This window comes from Coturnix japonica, chromosome 1 (genome assembly GCF_001577835.2).
Source record: "Coturnix japonica isolate 7356 chromosome 1, Coturnix japonica 2.1, whole genome shotgun sequence".
In the NCBI taxonomy this organism is placed as follows: domain Eukaryota; kingdom Metazoa; phylum Chordata; class Aves; order Galliformes; family Phasianidae; genus Coturnix; species Coturnix japonica.
Window position 1 is genome coordinate 76,381,073 of NC_029516.1, and position 17,971 is coordinate 76,399,043.

General features: G+C 41.0%; 2 protein-coding genes across 14 annotated transcripts in view; both read right to left on the reverse strand.

The window, feature by feature from the left end:
* The window catches only part of IMPG2 (interphotoreceptor matrix proteoglycan 2), a 51,504-nt gene extending 37,880 nt beyond the window's left edge, over window positions 1-13,624 (reverse strand). The window contains exons 1-3 of the mRNA XM_015877056.2: window positions 12,216-13,624; window positions 10,636-10,878; window positions 873-1,039 (exon numbers count right to left, since the gene is read on the reverse strand). Coding sequence (XP_015732542.1) covers window positions 873-1,039; window positions 10,636-10,878; window positions 12,216-12,294 — 489 coding nt within the window. The 5' untranslated portion in view covers window positions 12,295-13,624. The remainder of the gene's footprint in view (window positions 1-872; window positions 1,040-10,635; window positions 10,879-12,215) is intronic.
* Window positions 13,625-15,706: 2,082 nt separating this feature from the next.
* Window positions 15,707-17,971, reverse strand: part of SENP7 (SUMO specific peptidase 7) — a 35,048-nt gene continuing 32,783 nt past the window's right edge. For all 13 annotated transcript variants that reach the window (XM_015877093.2, XM_015877115.2, XM_015877068.1 and 10 more), the window contains one exon: window positions 15,707-17,949. In XM_015877093.2, coding sequence (XP_015732579.1) covers window positions 17,812-17,949 — 138 coding nt within the window. In that variant the 3' untranslated portion in view covers window positions 15,707-17,811. The remainder of the gene's footprint in view (window positions 17,950-17,971) is intronic.

Consider the following 17,971-nt stretch of genomic DNA (forward strand, 5'->3'; position numbering starts at 1 on the left):
TCCAGCCTATCACTCCTCAGTCACTATATATAGCCAAGGCTGCCCTTCCCAAATGCAGAATCTGGCACTTTCTTGTGTTAAACTTCATGCAGATGGTGATTGACCAGCCCTCTGATTTGTCAAGATCTCTCCATAAGACCTCTCCACCTTTGAGGCAGTCAACAGCTCCTCCTAATCCACAAATTTACCCAATATACCTTCAATCCATGTATCCAAGTCATTGATAAAAACATCAGGGCCAGTACTCTTCAAAACTGAGCCCTGGGGAACTGCACTTAGTAAATGGCCACCAGTTTGATGTAACCCCGTTTAATTTGATCCTTTGAGCCTGACATGTCAACCAGTTGTTCACATATCACACTGTTCTGTTTAAGCGTCCACATCTTTTTTGCGAAGTCTTCTAAGGACAACAGTACCACAAGACATCACAGAGGCAAACTTTGGCTAGTAGCCACCAGTGAAGAGTAGCATGCAGGATCAGAAAAATTCTCTCCCCATTAACCACAGTGATTTCCACACTCATATCCTCAGTGCACATTCCTAGCACAGGAGTCCACCAGAAAGGAAAAACAACAGCACATCCATACTAGCATAACATTACTGATTCTGATCAGACTTTTAAGGTTTCTCTTATGTTTCATCTAGTTTGCAAAAATAGGAGAAAGTATCATTTTTAAAGAAAAATCTATAAACCAATATATACTTTAAGACAGCCTGATCTCTGAATGACAGATCCAAAAGCTGGGAGTATTCATACCTGTAAAATTTAACTGCCCCCCACATATTACCTCCTGCCATATGCTGAGCAGGTTTTTGTGGTGGAACATTATACCCCTGCTTCGGAGAAAACACTGACGTGGTGCTGCACTCACCTTCACAATCAGACTTCGGTGCTCCTCAGATTGACTGAAGTTCATGCCCATTTCAAAGATGCTCATCGTTCCTTCCTCACACAGGCTCATCCAGGTGTGATACTCTTCACGCTCTGGCAGTCTATCCCAGAATGTCTTGAAGACCTCCCAGACAGTTTCCTGACACACTGAAGGCATAAGAGAGGTCTGCTGTTAGTACAACAGAAGTGCTTCCTTCTGTGGCAAAGGTAGTCAACACAATATTGCTCAAATGCTGTATGCTTTTAAATACATTAATATATTGATTATGGTGATCAGCAGTAGGAATGAGAGGGAATGGTCTCAAGTTGTGCAGGGGGTGGGGGGCTCAGGTTGGATATTTATTCTCAGCAAGGGTGGTGAGGCATTAGAAGATACTGCCCAGGAAGGTGGTGGTGTTTCACTGTCCCCAGAAGTGTTCAACAGCCATGTAGATGTGGCACTGAGGGATCTGGTTAGTGCACATGGTGGGGAGGGGCTGACAGTGGGACTAAATGACCTTGTGGTCTTCTCCAACCCTAACAATTCTATGATACACACTATGTGTAAATGTGTAAGACATTAAATGCACCAACAATGAAGATCTGGTAGATCTTACTCATACTACTTCCCATCCTGAATTTTTATTGAAGTAGTTATTTCATTAAAGAAAAAGTAGAGACCAAGTGAGATCACTGATCTTCTGACAACCAACAAGAATAGCCTTTGACCAAAAACTGGTAGCTCCACTGAACAAAGCTTTAGAAGCTCAGTCAGTAACAGGTCCCTTGGATTCAACATTACAAATAATTTAAAACAAATTTCAGAAATTATAATTGCATTAATCACTGAAAAATAAGGCAGGATGATGACAACATAACAATGTAACGTGTCGAGCAAGAAGTCAGTCCTTAACTTTCCTCTATATATGCACTGAGAAAGATCTGTGACTGAATAGACAGCCTGCAAATTAAATATTGAATAATCTTGTGCCAGCTGATTCAGTCTACCTCTCCTGAATGTGCTCTTTGCCAGTCAGAGCAGTTGGTCATACCACTTGCTCAGTCAAGAATCTCTCCGTGACCCAGAATAAGTGGAGGAGATGAAGATATATAGGATTTTCCATGCATTCTGGAAGATAACAACAGTAAAAGAAGAACAGCTCTAAAAATCAGCTGCAGCAGGTGCCAGCCTGGGGTAGCACCACACAAACAAACCTGCTTTTCAGCTTTAATCTGATTTCACTAGTTAAATATATACACATAGTTTGGCAGAGGCGCACTTTGCATTCAGAGAAAGTCTTGACATCGTAAGCAAAATCCTACAGCAGACTGACTGCGAATCTATCTTTAGAGACTCATTTTTTCCAATAAGCTTTAAATTGCAATCTAGGCTACCAGAAATGGTATCTTTTAAAATACTGCTTCTTCTCTCAGTACTCTGTAACACTCTGAAACGTGCATGTGAATGTGAATTCCAAAATGGATTAAATTTAACACCTAAACCACACTGAAACTTTGCTTCTTCTAGCCAAGGGGTGGGCATTTCTCTTAAATGCAACAGCTTTATAATTAATAACTTGAAGAAACTGTCCCCAGTCACACCTAAAAGCTCAGCTGATTTTGGTGCTGGATGGCATCAGGAAAAAAAAAGCTCTTTTCTCCACTTCCAATTTCAGTTTATTATAGCAGCTGAGATCATTTCTCTCTGTAGAATTGTCAACAGATATACAGGTATTTCTGATTTCTGCACCACATTTCTGCCAGCTTTTCTACATGGGGGTGCCTTGCTCACTTGACAGGTATGAATGGTGAGGAATGTGGTCTTTAGACTCTACATATTTAACTTTCTGTAATACATTATTACTCTAGCATCCCTCCAGCTTCCAGGTGTAATCTGTACATCTTTATCTGTAAAGCACAGTAATTGGTCCCCTCACATCCCACTTCAGGTTATGCTCGCTGCCTCAGCAACTGAGGAAGCAAAGGCTGCATTTCCATAAGAGTCTGCACAGACCTCAGGCAATGAACCCATAATCCTTCTCAAGGATTTCTGGATCCTGCTGGAGTACTAATAAGCTTCCTGAAGCAGAAGGACATCTGTAGTATCCCCTCTACCATCCCACTCCTAAGAGTTGTGTGTTCAGGTAAAGACCTACATCTAGTTTCAAACCCAGAAGCCTATACCAGGCGATACCACTTTCTCTGACTTCTCTGGGTGGAATTTATGTCCTGCATTCTGACTAATGGACCTTTTACTCCAGGTGCAATAGTGTACAACAACAGCCCTGAAATGTAATCATCCCCTGTAGCTAGACAAGCCTTCAGCACACTGTCAGTGAGAGATGAAACTATGGCTAGAGCTCGCAAACACACTGCTGTGGCACTGTCTAACCCTAATTTTCAAATGGCAACAGGCAAAGGACTGGCTTTACAGCTGCAAGTAGTAAGTAGCAGTAATAATCGTAGGCAGTTTTCCTTACTGCTCTTGAGATTAAGTAGTTTAATCTCTTTTTTCTTTTCATTAATGAATGTGATGAGTGTGCCTTCTCTGAATACAAGCTGCTGCTGTATGAACAGTTGCCCCAATCAGCTCCCAGTAGATTAAAGTTTTATTGTGTGCCCTTTCATTTGGAATTAGACACTCCATTGAATTCTAGACCCAAAGGCTTTGGTGCCATCTGTGGGCTTCAAGCCCATTAATCAGACCTAAGCTATCAGAACAGGGTTGTATTTACAAGAGAAGGATGAAAGGGGAATGTGGTTAAGGAGTACTCTACAGCCTCTGTCTTGTCTTCCCATTTCCACTGTGAAAGCAGTAACACATGAAACAGAATGGTACAAACTGATACTATGTCATGTTCCAGCCTTTCTGACACACAGCTCATCTTGTCATCATCCCATTTATTCCACTGGACCATTTGGGAAGCAGAGGATTGCTTGGCAGGACAATGAATCCAGACTCCATGGGGCTCAACCCAAGAACCGTTCCCAGGAATGTTTACCTAAATGGTGTTCAAGAGAAAACCCACAGCCTGGCTATGAAAAGGACCAATTTTGTTTTAGTCTTTCTTTCTCATGTACCTTCTCAACATTTAAGTAGTTAGATGAAAGTTGTCACTGAAAAAGAATGGCACAGGTTCTTCAGCATGACTCAGATCATATAAAGAACAGAACAAATAGGATTCTATCTCCCAACCATTCCTTGAAGGATGTAAAAGAGTGAGTTCTTACCACGGCATTATTGACGTGGCCACCCAAGGAAGTGAAGAGACACCTCCCTCATGTTGCATTCAGTTCCATAAGAAGTGTTTATATCCTTCTTTCAGTTTAAAGGTGGAGCCCATCACTGTGGCAGGTGTTCAACTACCTGTAGGCCAGGGAGGTTGTTCAAAGTTCTTATCAACAAATTTTTGAGAACTCCCATGAAAGAAGAACCTTGTTTTTCATAAGTCGGTTAAAAGTATGCTGAGATTATGTAGGCAAAACCTGAGGTCATAAGTAAATAAAGTTTAATTTGACTTGAGTAGAAGCTTCAGGAAACTGCTGTATTTTACTGCATAGAAATAATTCACCGTTTTTCCTTTATGACCTTCCTGCAACACAGTGTTACCCATGCCATTTGTACTATCTACATATTCTGACCATAAATTAAGCAACATTTAACTATTATTTGAAATCTCATAAACCTACTGCAACTAACTGTAGGGAACCAGCTATGGAAGGGGGTTGGACTCAGTACTCTCCAGAAGTCCCTTCTAACCTCTACAGCTCTGTGATTCTGTAAAATACCAACTTCTTTGAGCCAAAACAGAAAACAAAATAAGCATCTAGTCAAAACACATGTTTACCTGTATGCTTTCTGACTTGCCAACTGCTAATTAAAAGAACTTTTGTGTTTAGGCCTTACATTACGATCTTCTCAGAGATGGGTTTTGAAGACTAGCTGCAGAACCCTAAAAACAAAGCAGCCAAGCAGACAACACTGCCAGGACTACGAGGGAACTGCTGAGCAGACCCAGTGGTGCTGTCACTTCAGGGCAGCCCTCGGGGCACAGGAGAGCCCATCCCTACAACTACATCTCAGAACTTTCACTGGCCTGCTGCAGGAGAAGCCACAGTCACAGAGTATGTGGGACAGCATTAGCAGCATCAGGCCCTGGACAAGGCAGGATTTGCAATCCGGCCTCTAATCCCTGGTAAACAATACTGATTAAAACCATCATAAAATCGAGATCAATCTTTTAAGGCAACGAGCTAAGAGCCTTGGAGTTACACGTGGGTGGGAAGGTAAGGTAAGCTCCTCTAGGAAATAACTTCCTTCATCCCATGGCCTTGGTAATAAATAACTTGCATTTTAGTGTTAAGTGCTCAGCAGCTTTGCAATTTGCATCTGAAGAATTCATCTGCTTAAAAAAAAAAAAAAAAAAAAGTACATTTATGAGATAACTGCTCCCTACTATAGAGATGTGATCATTCCAGCTGTCCTCAGAAAAGCGAGCAAGTACACAGATGATGTGTGACTGACATGATGAATCAGAATTCAAACCAAGAATGAAAACCAGATGGCTTGATCTTCAATTTCTTTTTTTCCCCCAGTGTACATTTTGCATGTGCATAACAAAAGTCCCCAGAAATTTAGTCACTTAACTCACCCCTGGAATATATTCATCTTCAAGGTGAAAGATTTTCCTTCCAAGGCCGGAAACTGGAGCAACAGCACATTTGGCCCATGCACTTGTGCAAACTTCCACTTGAGCAATGTATTATAGGCACAGTCTTGATTTTTAAGGGCCACAATAGGTTCCAGCGGCCCTCCCAGAAAGCTGGACACATATCAAGGCCACTGAATCTCAGTATCTCTCCTCTAGAAGCCAAAAAGCCCAGCCCTTGGAGCTTATCTGCTCCAAATCTAGTGTTTACACTCAACACGTACAAACAATATCTTGAAAAACTCAAAGACAAATTGTGTTTCAACAACAACAAAAAAACAAATAGGTAGGCATAAGCTTTTTTCAGTTCTACAAACATATGCAAGGGAGTGGGAAAAAAAAAAAAAGAAAAAAAAAAAAGGTGTGATTGAAGTTTACTTTCTTAAGACTTTATTGTTCTTCTCAAAATCTCCTGCTAAGATCTACGATGAGACGACCTCTCTGTCTGACACTCTCCCATATGGCTACCTCGCGTGCACCTGGGCAGCATACAGCACCTCTCTGGCTCTAGCTTTACAATTCAGGATGCATTTATCTCTCAAATGAGAAACAATTAGCCTATTACATCTCAGTCTGTGCCCAGGGATTTCTGAGGTTAATAGGAGAGGCAACACATGACAGCACCCAGTGGGGGGTAGGGTGGCTTTCTGGCCATTTGTGTAAGTGGAGAGCGCTGGAGTTTAATCTCAGTTAAATCCCATTAGTGCTTCTTAAGCGTTGAATCATGTACAGGGGCTAGGAGCACCAAGTCAGGCAGAATATTCTATTTTGAGGCAACCTGAGGCCAATTCCTTCTCTTCCCTTGCAGTTTCTCCACAACTGAAAGACTTAATGGCAGTGGGTTTTTATCAGGACTATTGCAGGAAGGAGATTGACAGGGCGATCTTTCCAGCAAAGATTTCATTAGAACTTGCTAAACAATCTAATAAAGTCACGTGCAGTGCAATCACTTCAGCTGTTGCTGAAATGCCGTTGTCTATAGGCTATAACACAACAACCTTTAAATAACACATGTAGCAGTCCAGGGTTTTTAATTAAAATAGCTGAAAGTCAGTTAGCTAATCCACACTAAGAATGTTTGCCATGAATGCTGACACACTGAACTCTAGCACGAACTATTCTCACTGGCAACATTTCAATAACTACAAAGGAGTGTCTTTCAAGATAACACTTGAGATTTTGAGAGTGTACGCTGGCATCTAATAATTCAGATGTGGAGGGAGGCAGAAATGAAGTTTTTACAAATAAACTTCAGAAATGTATTGGCTGAGTATGAGCTATGTGTGGTGAGTGAAAAGGAAGGGGGGGAAACAAGGAGAAAAGGCCCACTTGGACAGGTACTTTGATTTAATGCATGCTGCTTCAGCCAGGTAGCTTTCATGAATTTTGACCTCTTGCTTTCATCACTATTCAGCAAGATTTGCGTAATTTATGTCACGTAGGGTTTCAACATCAAATTGAACCTCCAATCTTAGCTGTATCCATGTGCAGAGCATCACATCATTATTTCTGCTGTTTCAGTAAATAGATCTGAATCAACTCAGGAAATGAGGAGAAAATTTGGATTCTATCTTTACTGTCATAAATTCAGTCCTTTGCCGGAGATCACCAAATCTTGATTATAATCATGAATAGAACTTCATTTGTGAGAAATTCATTTTATTCTTTCCAAAGTACTGAAATGTTCTTGGCTCTCATTAGCTGTGACACACCAGAACACTGTTTACTTCATTCTATGGTCAGGATCTTTAAATGCTATCTTTAGATGTTCAGCTTCACCTGAAGCTCTGGCTGACAAAAACAGTTCTGGCAGAGATACCATCTGATCTACTTGCATGAAACTCAATGCACTGAACTGCTGAAGGCCATGGATCAAAGTAGGAAAAATCACAAACGCAAATTAGGAATGATAGACACAGGAATAACTACATCTCAGCCATCCCAAGGACAGTAGCAGTACTAACCCTGAGCCCCAATGCCAAAACCCAGCATCCTTTGTTTTACCCAGTTGGTAGGTACAGTGCCGGGATAACAGGACATACCATCAACCTTGCGACCCTTACTTTGTTTCTGTTCCACTGGCAAGTCCACCATTTAAGTCTATTACATTCTCAGCTGCCAACTAACAGTTTACACCAAAGGAAATGGGCAGTCAGCATAAAGTGACTGGTCAGTCTCATGGCCCAGAGTGGAAAAGACAGACTTTTGGCCTAAGTGGGTATGACTGTTTTTCAAATATTATCATTTTCTGTTAACAGGGACTTGGCCCATAGCCTGCTTGTGAAGAGTAAAAAACATTACTCCAACATTACTGTACTCGGCGTACTTGCTATCTGAAATCCACAGTTCATTTCCTACTGAATCTCTTTTGTGAAACCTCCAGACTGTTGGACACATGTTGTGCTCATCACAGCAATCCAGCTATGAACCACCATCAGATTTACGCGGACCTCCCAGCAGCATCACTGCTCCTATTAAAAGGATATGTATTAAACACCCAAACCACAGGTCTGTAGTACCCAAACCGCATGCATCTCTGATTGATTTTCATCTCTACATTCTCTAAGAAATGAAATACAAGGGCGGTCAACAGCAGTGACTTCCATGCACAGCTTTAGGAGGTGTGGAGTCTTTATCATGTTGGAGACTGCAGAGACAACCATAACCCTAGACTCAGCTCAAAAGAGACCAAAAATAGTATCTACCACTAGCGTAAAGGTTGGTTTGTTCTGCGGGGCGAATGACTGTAGGAGTAAATCATTGCATGAGAAAACTGCCTTCTAGACTGTAGGTATAGAGAAATGGGCACAAACAGCCCTGTTCTTGGCTGGTGTTTCTAACAACTGCAGTAGCAGTAACAATTAGTAGTGAATAACCATATCATTATTTAGATCATCTGTCCCTAACACTAGTAAAAGCTTTAGCAAGCTAGCAAAGGTAAGTAAAGCAAGGGGACCTACAGCTAGGTAATTAAATCCCCACATTTCCTTCCTAGGTAGATAACAAATAGAGCAAATATACCTCACATAGCCAGAACATGCAAGCATCTTTTTTTCTAACAAGCTCTTACATCAAAACAGTAACCAACTGTGTCCCTCAGTGCCACAACTACACAGCTCTTGAAACACCTCCAGGGATGGTGAATCCACCACCTCCCTGGGCAGCCTGTGCCAGTGCTTCACCACCCTCCCATTCTGTCTCTGTTACCAAGGAGAAAAGGCTGACTCCTACCTCACTCATCCTCCTCTCAGAAAATTTTAGAGGGCAGTGAGATCTCTCCTGGTTTTCCTCTTCTCCAGACCAAACGATCCCAGCTCCCTCAGCCACTCCTCATAAGACTTGTGTTCCAGACCCTTCACCATCTTCACTGCCCTTCTCTGAACACATTCCAGGGCCCCGATATCTTCCTTGTAGCAAGATGCCCAAAACTGAACACAGCACTCAAGGTGTGGCTTCAGGTGCATTTATTCAGAAAGTAATTAACCAGACCTCACCAAATAGTTTTGATGCAGTGCATTGCCGCTAACAGAATGAATACGACAGGTTGCTCAAACCAGACCATGCTTAACTTGCAGCTAATTGAAGTCATCCCTATTTCTTGCAGAGATCTTTTTCAAAAGTCTAAGATGCTAAGGGTGGCCATGGCACCTCTGGTCAAGAAGCCATAGGGGACTGTGGAACAGGAAAGCAGAGGGACTAATTGGGCCTTTGGTTCAGGCTAAGATCATCAAGTTCTAAATAAGCTTTTACAAAACAACTTACAGATGTCTCTTCTTTACTCTCACTCAGACTTTTGCTTACTCGGTGTTTGCCTGTGCTCCTGTATCATGTGTAATTGAGGGATGGCTGCAGTTAAAGTGAATAATATGGATTAATTTGGAGCAAAACAAATACCAGCTGAGTGCTACTGAGCAGACATAAACAAGAAGCTCACAAAAGCTGTCAGACTATGTGATCAATGTCAACACCTCTCTCAAGCTGGCACAAGTCAACAATTTTGATGAAGCTCCGATCCCACATAGTTCTCTTTTGTGCTCCAAATACATTAGTAGTATTTACTTTTACACAGACTTTCAGCTGCTCCAGACTGTAACTGTTTTTTCACTGCTCTGAAGGGAGAAGAAATACAAAATGCATGATTCAGACTATGTGAAGCCAAACCTCTCATTCTCCGACAGGCCTTGGAAAAAGACTTCTCAATTCTGAATAAGCTACATTTGTTACTCCTTAATAAATGTTAATTAGAAGTGCAAGAGCATATGCCTCTGAAGACATTTCCTTCTTCCTTAAGTGAGAGCAGCTTCTCCCTGTTCCATTGATGGATTCTGGATGAACATGCTAACATCCAATAAAGTGTTTGAATGCAACTGTACAGAAATACAGGTTGGATGTCAGGAAACAGGCTGCCCAGGGAGGTGGTGGAGTCACCATTCCTGGAGGTGCTCAACATCCATGTAGATGTGACATGGAGGGATGTGGTTATCGGGCCTATCGTAGTAATGGGCTGATGGTTGGACTAGATAATCCTGGTGATCTTTTCCAACCTTAACATTTCTATGATTCTATGATAAATGAAGAAAGCAATGCGTTCCAATGCTGTCAGATACAAGTGTGAAAATACACCATACTGCTGTAATATTTCAAGGCATGGACAAAGCTGTTACAGAGTATATTTCAGATTTTCAGAGCAAGCTAATTTACACCAACTTCTTCATCTTCATACAAAGGCCTCATTGCTGTTATACCACAGCCTCACACACAAGAGATTGTTTTAGGTGAGAAAAAAAACAACTACAGCCAAAAGCCACATGGCTGTCCAGTGTTTTCTGCCATTACTCATCTTCTTTTATTCTACCAGCATTTCAAGAACATGAAATCAAAGTAGAATCACAGAACAGCTCTCATAGGATTGTCACTAAGAAATTAAGTTTCTTGTGAAGCAGTGTATTTCCTGTTGCGTGATACTATTACATTTAAAAGTTTCATCTATTATTTTTTACTTACAAATAAATGTTATCAATTACTCATGAGATTATGATCTTGGTGCCCGCTTACCTCTGAGCCTGAAGTACTTTAGATGGTTGGCAATAGCCTGTTCAACAGATTCATCAGGGCAGACCTTAACTCCACTGGGAAACAGAATGGAGCGCTTCCTTCGACGCAGCAAATGCCTGTTGAATTGCTCGGCCTCCACAATGCCATGAAGCTTTTTCAGTTCAGGAGGCAAAGAGGGGCTTGCAAACTGCCAGACACTGAGCTGAGGGGTTGGTGAAGCATCTGTAGCCTGTTTTTCTTCTGCTGTAAAATTGAAACCGCATATAAAGTTCTCAGATGAGGTAGAGATGCAGTCACGTGTATCTCAATGCCATTGCTCTGGTCTGTGGAGGACCAAACTGTTGTGGGTTTTTTTTATGTTAACGAGCTTAAACCTTTCTGTGTAATGGTCCTATTACAAACAAACTCAACCTCTTTTACAGCATGTTATCAAATTAAACCTCTGACCCTGTGAATGCTAATGTTGTGTATTTGATTTCTCTTCTGGGATTTGGCTTAAGTCAGTGGGACCATACACGTCAATAATCATGTGCTTGAAGTTTTCTGGGCCAGGAACAGAAAGTGTAATTAGTTAAAGTGCCTATATTCCATACATTCTATCCACATTTATGTCCCATGCTTTAAGAAAGCTGTCTGAATGGGCAACTAGCAACTTTCCTTTCTAGAACTACAAGACCAGGTCCCACCCTGATGCCTCAGCTTTAGCTTATTGCTTTTTTTTGTTGTTGTTGTTAATTTCCTCTGAGTTGTACCACATCCCTCTGGAAAAACAAAGAAACAAACAACTTACAGCTAAGAGGAGAATGCATCTATTTGGTTTTAGTATGACTGTCATTCTCTAACCTCCACAGGCAGCTCATCTGAAATCAGTTAATTCCACTTTTTTCCTTCACTATTTCCCCAGAAAACAAATGAAGAAGAATCAAAATGAGTAATTAATTACAGAAGGAACAGTAATTGCTTTTTGTTAATTACAGAAGGAACAGTAATTGTTTTATGGCTCTTTCTTTTTTTTTACCCCACAGATTGTAAATTTATTCTGCAGCTTCAAAATCAATAGCATTTCTGACTTTGATGACTGAAGGATAAAGATCGTGGCTATTCTGATGGTACACTAATAATAGCTCTAGAGCAGAAGGCCAACAGTAGATGATATACTGGAGGGAGAAAGGAACAAATAAGGTCACTAAGGCAAAACACCAATCTTTACCCAAATAGACACATTTTCATTGACCATACAGAAGACATATATTTTGTCATCTAATACAAACTTACTAGGGGAAAAAAAAAAAACAAAAAACAAAAACCACCAAGTGGAAAAGCTTGCTGATCAGTATTTGATGTCTTTCAAAGCTGGAAACCCTTGCATCCCATGCCTACATTCTGCTCTTAAAACAACAGCAAATCTTTCTCGTAAATCACTCCGTATTTATAACGCTGATATCACAACACAGATTTGACCAAATGTTTGTGTTGGCCTCCTTCATTTTAATTAAGGCAAAGAGGCATTTTTTTCCTACACACTACTGTAGGCAAAACCCCGAAAACAAGAATATAAAGAAGAAAGATGTCTTCATTACCTGCAACTGCTTGAAGATCTCCTGTAAGCATTCCCAAAACCAAGAGGCAGAGAGAGGCTTTCCAAAGGAAGGCAAACATATTTATTTGTGTCCAAAAACCAATAGGCAAGAAAAAAAGAAAATCCTTTTCAGCAAGAGAGTCGTTGCCTTTAATGTATCCTTAAGCCAAGCAAGAGCATCGCCCTTCTTGAAAACGTCTTGACGTCACATCAAGTTATCTTTGGAAATAAAACACTAGGTTAAAAAAGTCAAACAAGACATCCTGGAAATGATCTTTTCAAAGCAAGAATTCCACCCCAGTGAAGAAACAAGGGAAGGTGATGAAGTAAACGCCTCGGAGCTGCCAGATGGACTGAGACAATTTTTTAATTTTAATCTGGCCAGCTAAGCTCTTTACTGCAGCTTGTCATACCATTAACAGACAGTCCAAACAAGGACAGCACCTTTCACACTTAATTAACCACGTATTTTCAAAGGCCCTTCAATTTCTGTCTGTTTCTAAAAGTCACACTGACCACAGAGTACCAGCGTGAGCACACTACTCTCCAGTGGAAGGTCTCCACGAGCTTTGCCTTCTGTCTGTACTCATATATGTACCTAAGAATGCACTGACTTGCTTGTAGCACTGATGAGCACAGAGGCAAGACTGAAACAATCATTCCGTAGTTGTCATTTGGTGACAGAGGTAACACAGTCCTGCTGCTCGAGTCTGAGCTAAAGCAGATCTGCCGCTACACCACTGCCCTTCACATCCCAGGATAAAACCAGGGCAAATGGCGATTCTTTCACCTCTGCTCAGACGTAATCTGAGATGAGCGTTAAGAACAGATTTGTGCTGATACCTGGAGAAATGGTGGGTTAAGGAGAGCTGCAGACAGGACAGAGGGTGCAGGAAAACAGCAGCATTCTCAGCTCCCCTCCTCTCCAGGAGTCAGCTCAGTGAAGATACATGTATGGAAGCCAGCCTGCAATGGCAGGCAGCAGTCAGACCACAAGAAAAACCATGTCAGGGCTGCCTAATGGGTGGCACTGCTCAGGACTTGCTGCTCACTGCTTTGCACATCCTGGATATTAAGAACAGGACACTCACAGGAGTCAAAGAAAACCACCCTTTATTCCTTCTCTGTCTTCTAACGTGTAACAGACTCCAGTCAATATTTTCAAAACAACAAAGCCTTTTTTTTTTTTCCCCCACAAAACTGCTAAACTGCACTTTAAATTAAACCGCTGAGCTGTTCTGACAGGCTGCATTTTGGAGTTCTCAGACCAGCGCTCCTCACCTCAGCTGGCTCTGTCAAGGTAACTACACAGCTGGCAGCAGCAAGTGTGCAGTGCAGCACTCTGAAGCTGTATCTTGAACAATCCTGGGGAGCTGAAGCACACAGAAATGCTGCGCTTGTGCCCAAGGAGGCTGTGGATGCCCCATCCCTGGAGGCATTCAAGGCCAGGCTGGATGTGGCTCTGGGCAGCCTGGTCTGCTGGTTGGTGACCCTGCACATAACAGGGGGGTTGAAACTACATAATCTTTGAGATCCTTTTTAACCCAGGCTATTCTATCTCTGCAGACACAGGAGCTTCCAATGCTATGAATGCCTTCCTTCCATTAACCTGCAAGAATGCAAACAAATAGAGACAAGAAACAAAATACAAACCTACAAAGGCAAAGGCTCTCTTACCTCATGAATGCAACAGCATTTAGAGAAGATTCTCAGAATCATAGCATTACTCAGGTTGGAAAAGACCTCAAGGATAATCAAGACCAAACCTCAGCCTAACCACAGTACCCTAACTCTAACAACCCTCTGCTAAAACACATCTCTGAGCACCACATCCAAACAGCTCTTAAACACATCCAGGGACAGTGAACTCAACCACCTCCCTGGGGAGCCTATTCCAGTGCTTCACAACCCTTTCTGTAAAGAAGTGTTTCCTAACATCCAACCTAAACTTACCTTGGCGCAACTTGAGGCCATTTCCCCTCGTCCTGTCACCAGTGCGAAGAGAATGCATGAGCATCAAGATATGTGTCATGGTTTTGTAATTTTGTAATTTTGCTATCAGTATTCCACATCATAACATCATGTAAAGTATGGATACTTCTATTGAATGTGCAGTCCACAGAAGAAGACTACATATCCCAGAGAACAACAGGGGTAACAATAAGTCACGGGACCAGGACTCTATATAATCTCGTTCCCAGGCTGGAGTGCCCTCCTTCTTCTCTCGAACTTCTCGGAGAGTGTGAAGCGTTCCAGCCTAGAGTTCACAGTAGGCCTCTCGGTTTTCGGGGACTCTCTCTCTCTCTCTGTTTGTTGGATTTGTTAGCCTCAATTATATTATGTTATCTTGTATTTCGATATCATATTTAGTAAAATAAGTTTTTCCTCCTTAGATTGCCGCTGTTTTATCCCATTCCCCTTTTCCCCCTCCTTTCCGGGCCCCAGGGGGGGGGGCCCAGGGGGTGGCTTCCCCTGTCACGGGCATAGGTAAATCTAAGTAACCCGTGACAATATGAAACCCAATAAAAAGCTTTCCTGAGTAGTTTTCTTATTTTCCATTTTATTATGCATTAGGCAAGGCCTGAGGCTACCTAGCCTTCCAATGTATCAGCCCAGCACAGCCTGTCATCTTCCATCATGTACCATTGTAAAGTACTTGGAAACAGAAACACCAGGAAGTGAAACTGATCAAATTAATCAGACACTTAATTATTTGCTCTGCCTATAATGTGTAATGTGAATCTATCGCTTGCATTCCTCCTTTTCTGAACTGCTCCTCAGGTGAGTATATCTTGTTCAACAGTAAAAGATGAACCTGGTGCTCTTACTTCATCTTTGAATGGAGTTTCCAGTTCCTGTTAGAATGGTTTTTAATTTTTTTTCTTGGAAGATCTAAATCCTATAAGTTATTTTTCTCTTGTCTCTTGTTTGTCGACAGCACTTTGCACCAATCTCTATGACTCAGATTTCCTTATGGAAGCCATTTTCAAGTCCCACAGAGCTGGAACATCGCATTTTCTTTCATGTTTAGCAGGCCATAAGCACAATGCAATGCCTTGATACCAAATTGCAGAGCACAGGTTAAAGGGTCTTATAAAGAATGGTTTGCTTTGAAGCAACACACCTCTCCACCATATCAGGAGCATAACTTAATCCACAAACACTTCCTAGCATTTACCACATGTCTGTTATATGGATATGGGTGGAACAGGGTGGATTGCAGCTGCATGACCCAGGTATTTCCCAGGCTGGTCATTCAGGTTGTCAACACTGTTCAGCCCAACCAGATAAAACTCTAAGGCAGTTAAGTCTTGCTTGCCACAAGAAGCTATAATACAGCTGCATGGGCTGAAGAATAATTAATTGCTTTGATCAAAAAATGGGTTAAGAAAAAGAGACTGAGGACATATTTTCAATGCAAGAAGATGGATTATCTCATATTTAGCTCATCGGTTCTCTGTGGCAGAAGCAAAAAGAATGGTGACAATTATGTTTAGTTACTTCTGGAGGTTTTTATTATCAAATGTATTGGCATCCCCATTGCACATCACTAACATTAACCTACAAAGTCAATCCTTTACTGTTATAAAACCAATTTAGAAAAGTTCATACATCTCTTTTTACTTTTAAATATCTACATATAAACCAGTTAATCTAAAAGAGAATAAATATTGTGTTGTGATATAAACCAATTTTACTGTAAGAAGAAGTCCAAAGTATTTTTAATATGGGAAAATTGAAAATATTTCATCCATTAAAAAAAGGTGTAGAGAAAAAGCACACATTTCTGCATTGTACCATTTATCTCTTACAATAAATACAAAGATCATCCCTGGGAGGGAGAAATGGTGGTGATGAGGTTTGTGAGATGAAAGTCACACCAATTTGTGGGATGAGAGTGACGGATATTGGTGGGAACAGTGACAAACTACTGAGTTGAACTAGAAACAAAGCAAAAAACCTCAAGATAAATGCACGAGGCTGCCCACAGTTACACAAAAAGTAACTGCACTTAGCAAAAAATGTTTCACAGAGAGAAGTTTCTGCTCTTCAGAAAGATTCCTCCCTGGTTTGAGAAACAACGCTGTTCTTTCTCACTTTTGAACAACTGCGCAGAACCTGAAGGAATGGCGGGATTTTCCAAATGCCAGGTTATCAGAGTTGCCATGAGGAAAGGGGCCCTGAGAATTCTGCAACACTACAAATTTGTCCACATCTTTAGGGTTGCCCTCAGTTTTTACTTCAACTTTCTAACCTACCTCTTTTGAGACCTCTAGTTTTGCAGCTTTGCTTATAATACAAATAGCTTTGGTGGCTATCTGCAATGTGGTTCCTCTGGGTTCTTCTTCCTGTGTGTAACAGGAGAAAGCATCCTCTCAGAACAGCCACCATCTATCAGGTTATAACTATGGGAAAAAGGGTGCACGCATCAAAATGTTATTAGAGTGTCCATGGCAACTGTCTAAGAAAAACTAAATAAATATATATACAGACTATGATAAACTCGCACTAGTTTATCACATTAAGTCCTGAGTTCAAACACTCAAATATTTGTGTGCATTTACTGAATCTTCCCAAATAAAGTATAAATCCCGGATGTCTCATATATAAGTAACACATCTTAAAGACATATTACATATAGCCACATCCCTTCTAAATGAAAACATCCTTATTTCTCAAATATCTTTATCTTATTGAGCCACAACTTACTTGCTTTTCTAATGCAAATGATGCCTTTAAGACTCACAGGAGTAACTCCCCCAAATGAGGCAATTAGGCAAAGTACGTGCTGGTACAGTACATGCCTACATGTACTGTACCAGCACGTACTTTGAGAGCAAGATTTCTAAAATCTGACAAGAAAAGAGTTATCATAAAGGACACTCAGAAGAGCCCACTTCTGACTTTAAAAGATTTCAAGATTCACTCTCAAGCCAATTAATCTTTATGATGGAAATGCTAGAAAGGAAAAAGGATTAAAACCCAGAAGTGTCAAATCCCAGCAGAATATTCTGATAAATGCAAACTATTTCTGTATATTATCAGAAACAGAACAAAAAAAGCATCTCTAGAGAGAATCAATATTATGTCCTTAAATTAAAACAATACATAGTATTCATTCTATCCGTATGAACTGCAAAGTAGAAAGAGACACAGTATAAGGTCAAAAACCCATCTTCGGGCCTGATTCCTAAGTGCCCATCCAACTCTGTAAGGTTTATATAGAACTGTAAAGAACAGGCTCCAAAAGTCCAAAATATTTTCACATCTTCGTTGCATATACCTGTATGCATTCTCATATTCCAAGTTAAAAAAAAAAATCAATTAGCAAGTCACATGTATGAGCTTTAACTTACATATTTACACTTATCTACAATCTTCTCTTTCGCCACCCCTTTCCTCCTCCCCTTCCCATGGCATTTTATCATCACTAAATCCGAGGTAAAATAATTATTTACATAAATACATAATGAACAAACAAACAAAAAAACCACTTTTTTCTTCCACACAAGGCAGACAGAGCCAAAATGCTGCTAAGCAGAGTTCCAGGTACTTTATACAACAGCATCTTTGCCAGTTCTGGCTGATGGGATTTATTAGCTTCTGCTGCCTCTGAGCTGTTGAAAGTGCAATTGCAAGATCAGGTCTTGGATTTCTTCTCTTTTGCTTCTGATCAGCTGATGAGGAAACCACTTCTCCAGATGCAGTGGCTGTTCAAAGTCAATTATGGGATTCTGGTAAAAAGAGAAAGAAATA